This window comes from Centroberyx gerrardi, unplaced genomic scaffold (assembly GCF_048128805.1).
Source record: "Centroberyx gerrardi isolate f3 unplaced genomic scaffold, fCenGer3.hap1.cur.20231027 Scaffold_466, whole genome shotgun sequence".
Classification (NCBI taxonomy): domain Eukaryota; kingdom Metazoa; phylum Chordata; class Actinopteri; order Beryciformes; family Berycidae; genus Centroberyx; species Centroberyx gerrardi.
In genome coordinates, this window is record NW_027605287.1 from 1176 (window position 1) to 7500 (window position 6325).

The 6325-nt window shown below is 39.0% G+C and overlaps 1 protein-coding gene across 1 annotated transcript in view; it reads left to right on the forward strand.

Annotated features, from left to right (window-relative positions):
- Positions 1-201: 201 nt before the first annotated feature.
- Positions 202-6325, forward strand: part of LOC139921668 (xanthine dehydrogenase/oxidase) — a gene marked incomplete at its 3' end in the record, with an annotated part of 32686 nt that continues 26562 nt past the window's right edge. The window contains 5 exon segments of the mRNA XM_078282433.1: positions 202-291; positions 3470-3527; positions 4772-4868; positions 5916-6024; positions 6200-6325. The exon segment at positions 6200-6325 is cut by the window's right edge and continues 1 nt beyond it. Of these exon segments, the coding sequence (XP_078138559.1) occupies positions 202-291; positions 3470-3527; positions 4772-4868; positions 5916-6024; positions 6200-6325 (480 nt within the window).

Below are 6325 nucleotides of genomic sequence, written 5' to 3' on the forward strand. Positions count from 1 at the left end.
AGAGACAGACAGAGAGAAGAGACTGGACTGAGAGAGAGAGAGGTAGACTTTGAACAGAGAGACACTTTGTATTTACATTTAGACATAATGAGTGAGAGAGTGAGATAGAAAGAGAAAGAGACTGAACTGAGAGAGAGAGACATAACAAAGACAGAGATAGAGACTGTAGTGGAAGCAGCGGATGACAGACGGATCTGAAACATGGAGAGAAATGGGAATATGAAGGAAATGGCCGGGACCGACACCGGGACCGGGACCGACGAACTCATCTTCTTCGTTAATGGGAAGAAGGTAATTAACAGTTAACAGTGTGGTCATATTAAAATGAATTCCAGCTGGAGTTTATAATGGAGAAACTACTGTCTACCTGCAGGAAATCACTGTAATATTCTGAAGTATTCCTATCATTTCTTATAATATTCCTGTAGGGATAGTAACCTTATAGTACTTAATGGTATTTTTTTTTATCTTGTATAATATTACTAAAGGGACTAAATAGTGAATTTATTGTGATTTTATCATTCTTTATGGTATGTTTACCATCTGTAATATCACTATAATATTCCTATAAGGACCTAAAGTGTGTTTATGGAACTCGATATAGTTATAGTGACTTTATCATACTTAATGGTATTTTTATCTTTTATATTTTTATAGGGTCTAAACCAGCTTACCATCATAAGATGGTCAAGCTGGTGACCATCTTATGATGACCAGCTTATGATGGTCAGTTACTTGACCAGCTTATGGTATGTTTCCAGAAGTGTTTTGATGGTTGTTGGTTGACCAGCTGTTGGTGACTTTGCTGGTTTTTGCTGGGGACCAGCTCATGGGGCCTCAGACTTATACTGATGCTTTTTAACCTCACTATCTATTGTCATTAGGAATGAACTGAATGTACTATAGTTGCAACCAAGAAAGGAAAAAAAAAGGTTCAGTTGGTGCTAAATTGGTCAGCAGGCTTACGTAATCACATGGTCATCAGCTGGGCCAGATACATCAAGTTGACAGACCGGCTCGGCACCAGCTTGGCACCAGCTACTTTTCCTGTGGTACTAATCTGTGGTATTCTTGTGGTACTTCCTGTGGTATATTACAGGAAAATGACACAAACGTTAGTTTTTATTCTTTTTTCTTTTCTTCCAAAATGCATGGAAGCATAAATTCATGAATTTATGACTTTATAGACTATGAAACCAGTCATGAATGTATGCTTCTATACGTTTTGAAATAGGCAAGATAACCAGGAACTTCACTAAAATAGTCCCTTTAAGATTAAGATTGCACTTTATTGACCCCATGCACAGTACAATGGCAGAGCAAAGTACAGGAAGGTAATAAGGTAATAGAAATGAGATAAATAAAAATAAAAATCGTGCAAAAAGATATAAGGCAATATAGATCAATATAGCACTATAAAAACTATGAAGATAAACAATACAAAAAGTGTCTACTATGTTGACCCAGATAACAAAACTACTGTAGCCCAAGACTGGCCCACACCCCCCACTTTCATCCGCCCGCTTGCCACATGGAATGATGGCACTAGTCCAGAAGAAAATTCGGAGAAATTATTATTAGTAATGTGGATATGATGATCAAGCCGGTAGAGAGGCTTGTTAATTTCACTCAGCTCAGTTGAATAAATTCATAAAATTTGATCACTTTACTGTAATGCAGCCTTTAAGGGCAGGAAAAGACAATATTTAAGCTCTATCACCATAATACCATAACAAATCCCAGACCATATCCAGTCTCATATCACCATATTCATATTAGATCGATATATCGGTCGGACGGTTGTCAAATAATCATTAAAGACTGCACTTTCATTCATAAAAACTCACAACCAACGTCACTGCCTTATACGCCGTTACCATGGCGACGGTCTGCTGCTGATGTGACGTTAGCTTAAGCTACAAAACGAATTTTTGGCTCCTTTTTAGTAAGTTAAAATAATTGAACAGCACAAAACACATATCGCCAAACAAACAATACATGCCTGGAAGTCAACCCACCTTCATATTTGACTACAAATGTCGTTCCAAATGCAAATATGATTCGCACTCGTTCGCTAGCCGCGGTAGCGCGCTAACGCTAACCTAGCTAAAGAACGGTTATTCAGCTAACGTTAGCTGACCATAAAAACACATAAATGGCAACCAAGAACAGGAATAATGGTTTGGTTAGCTTGTCTACATTACTATGGATACATGTAGCTGCTCGGTGACACTTGACTCACCTGAAAAATAATAATATGTACAAAAGTAGGTCCGTTGCTTCTGCCGGTAACTGCAAACTGAAAACCAGCGCGAGCTCACAACATCAGCAGCACGCGCCTGTCTGCCTTCCAAACTGCCTAAACTGCCTTGTACATCCCAAGCAACATTAACTGGACTGAAATAATACAGCATCATTGCATGCATACATTTTGAATGTGTCTCAATAGCAGCAAATAAAAATGCATGTTTTACTGCACCCTTACCATACTTAATGGTATTTTTATCTTTTATAATATTCTTATAGGGACTGAATAGTGAGATTATAGTGACTTTATTGTACTTTATAGTATTTTTACCTTATATAATATTCCTTTAGGATCATATGGTCCTCTATAGTGAGTTTGTAGTGACCTTATCACACTTTATAGTATTTTTATCTTCTGTAATATTGATTTAGGAACTGAAAGTGTCTCTGTGGTATTCAATAGTGAGTTTACACTGACCATATCACTGGAATATTCCCGTAATATTCCTATAGGCTTTGATCAGAAGAAACACATGAATTTCACATGTGAAATGTTATCACATGTTATAACATGTGGAGCACCTGAAAATGTTCCAAAACCTCATATTTCACATGTGCCAAGCATGTGTTCCACAGACTGCCCATGTGATGCCATGCGTTTCAAATGGGATTTTCCACTTGTGAAATTCATGTGGTTTTTCTGTAAGGGGATTCTGTACCTGGTGCTCTTTAGTGAGTTTATAGTAACCTTATTGTATGTTAAAGTATTTTTAGTTCCCATAATATCTCTATAATATTCCCATAGTGACATATTGTGTTTATGGTACTCTATGATGAATTTATACTGTCCTTACCACCATCATTTTCCAGGTATTATTCCTAAATGAAGATTCTGTGATACTCAATAGTGAGGTTATAGTGACATTCACTATAATATCCCACATTATAATTCCCTATAAGAATATTATAGAAATATTGTATTGACAATATAGGAGATGAAAATATCATCTCCATGCCTGCTGAGGCTGCTCTAACTGTTAAACTTAAATTACTTCATTTCCCCGCTATGAAATTATCAAGACACAGCTGATATTTTGTATTTATGACAGTTTTGCTGTTGTGTTGTAATAATGAATAATAATAATAATGCTGAACCTGTAACCAGAGCAGTCAGACACTTTAATTTTCAGTAGATTTATCAGAAACTCTGATTTTTCTGCAGATTGTGGAGAAGAATCCTGATCCTGAAATGACACTGCTGACATACCTGAGGAGGAAATGTAGGATCACACACACACACACACACACACACACACACACACGCACACACACACACACGCGCTTCATGCTGCTCTCTGATGTTTTAAAAGTTAAAGCGCTTAATCGTTGATCTTTATAAGTAAATTGTACTCTCTCTTTCACTCACACACACACACACACTCTCCCTCTCCTCTCTCTCTCTCTCTCTTTCTCTCAAGGACTTTGTCCCTGTTGTGTGTTGGTTGTGAAAGCCATCAGTTTTCCTGTTTCACAACCAACAGAAAAGCCTAACCCAAGAAGGGTTAAATACACACACACACACACACACACACACACGTCATGCTGCTGTTTGACGTATTAACCCAGTGCTTACTCCTTGATTTGTACAGCAGCATGTGATGTGAAGAGTTAGCGTCTACATTCATCACAGCAGTAGTGCTAGCTGCAGCTAGCTGTGAAACCTGTTGGATCCGGTCTGTTGAAGTCTCTCAGAAGTTTCCGTTGTCCTGTAAAGTCTTGTGTTTCGATGCCGTCTTGCTTCTGTAATTCCACACATTTGTGGTTGAAACAGGAAGTTGGGGGACATAGAGAGTGTTCAGAAATGCTTAGTTTGTAATTTTGAGTTTCATAATTTGATGATTCATCAACATGTATATGGTCAGGGGAAAAAAAAGAAGTTTTGTTAGGAAGAGGAAATGTCATAGCCACATTAACACTATAATACAAAATGTGCTTTTTATTTCTGCCGACTGCTGCAGCATGAGGTCACCATTGGAAATACACTGTGTGTTTTGTTGGTATTGTGTTGATGTTGTGTTGGTGTTGGGTTGTGTTGGTGTTGGTGTTGTAGATTTAAGAGATACTGAATGATGAAGTCATCAAAGAGTTTGTTTGATGGCTTCAGTCCGTACTTTCAGTGATTTCATAAGACAGGGTCTTTTTGTATTTCAACTGTTGCGTATTTTGGATTGAAACTCGTCATTTTTTACACCGTTTGGGTCACAGTTCAACCTCAGTAAGGTTTTAGATTGAGAGAAATGCATCATGGGATATGTCAGGTGGTTTCAGAGAGAACGTGCTGAACGTGAATAAAACGCTGCAGGTTAAACAGAAGATACAAAACTCTGCAGACGATCACGCATCACTGTCAATGTTTCTGTGAACTCACTGTATTATTAGACAACTGGACACACACACACACATTCCTATGAGTCCAATTGTTCCCTGACGGTGTGTGTGTGTGTGTGTGTGTGTGTGTGTGCAGTGGGTCTGACAGGAACAAAGCTGGGCTGTGCAGAGGGCGGCTGTGGAGCCTGTACAGTCATGCTGTCCAGATACCAGACACACACACAACAACTGCTGTATCCTTTCAGTGTGTGTGTGTGTGTGTGTGTGTGTGTGTGTGGGCGTATTTGTTGATTTTCATGATTTAACTTAAGCTGAAGCTCGTCTATGGGCTGAAAAATTCTCTGTTCTCTTGTGCTTATCGAAACCTGTTTCTGAAGCTCAAACAAATGTCTGGTGGCCAAGCTAAAAACAAGCTGTTTATCTCAAAAGGATTTCAAGGTTTTCACCCGACAACGATGAGATACAAATTCGTCCTAACCAAGAGACGAGCCGAGCCGGAGGCCAAATGACCCGCAAACATCCAAATCAAAGACTACAGCAACTGGACTGAAGGAAAATCCATGATGTTGATCCATAGCATTAGCTAAATGTTAGCTAATGTTAGCAGTCAGCTATGTTAGCTTTAGTTCTAAACCAACCAGGTCAAAGTGTGTAAAGTTGTAACCAACAACTAGTTTTAAACACGTTAGCTAACAGACACAGCTAACAGCAGTTTGACAGTCAAAGAAGTGCCACTAAAGATATGAAACATAATGTTAGCATGTTTCTACTGAGGATAAAGGCTATTCATGCTGACAGTTAAGAATTAGATCTAATGTAGCTGACTGCTAACATTAGCTAACATATAGTGGCTTGGAGATAAAGCTAACATAGCTGCTAACATTAGCTTATATTATGGAACTATTTGGTTGGACATAAATCTAATGTAGCTAACTGCTAACATTAGCTAGCCTTATGAATCAGCATTATAGTTGCAGTCTCGGATCTTCTCCACTTCTGCTCATCTAACAATATTAAATGATAATTGACCAGTCGAGTTTGGATCTGTTTAAATCTGCTTCACTGTTTACATGAATGAAAAGATGGCCGCCGTGTGAATAAAGCAAATAACGAGGAAAACAGATGCTGAGATTGGGGGATAATTCAACTTCAAACTGAAATATTAACACTGAAATAGAAACAGTATTCATTACATTTCTCATTACTGGAGAAAGTAACAATATTACTGAGTAACTCATTACAACACTAGACAGACAGACAGACTCTTTAACTCTCTCCAGTCATTATTCGGTCAACGCCTGTCTGGCTCCTCTCTGCTCGCTCCACCTGGTTGCCGTGACGACTGTGGAGGGAATCGGCAGTGTGGCACGAAAACTACATCCTGTCCAGGTAACACGCGCGCACACACACACACACACACACACACACACACGCAATAAGTAAGCAGACCTCGTTTTTTATGTATATTTGTGCATCTTTGGGTATCATATGTATTAAAGTTTAATTAGTGGTTTTCAATTAAAGTATTTAAAGTGAGTGTGTGTGTGTGTGTGTGTGTGTGCAGGAGCGTATAGCGAAGGCTCATGGTTCTCAGTGTGGGTTCTGCACGCCGGGTATCGTCATGTCCATGTACGCTCTGCTGCGCAACAACCCCACGCCCAAAATGGCCGACGTGGAGGAGGCCTTCCAA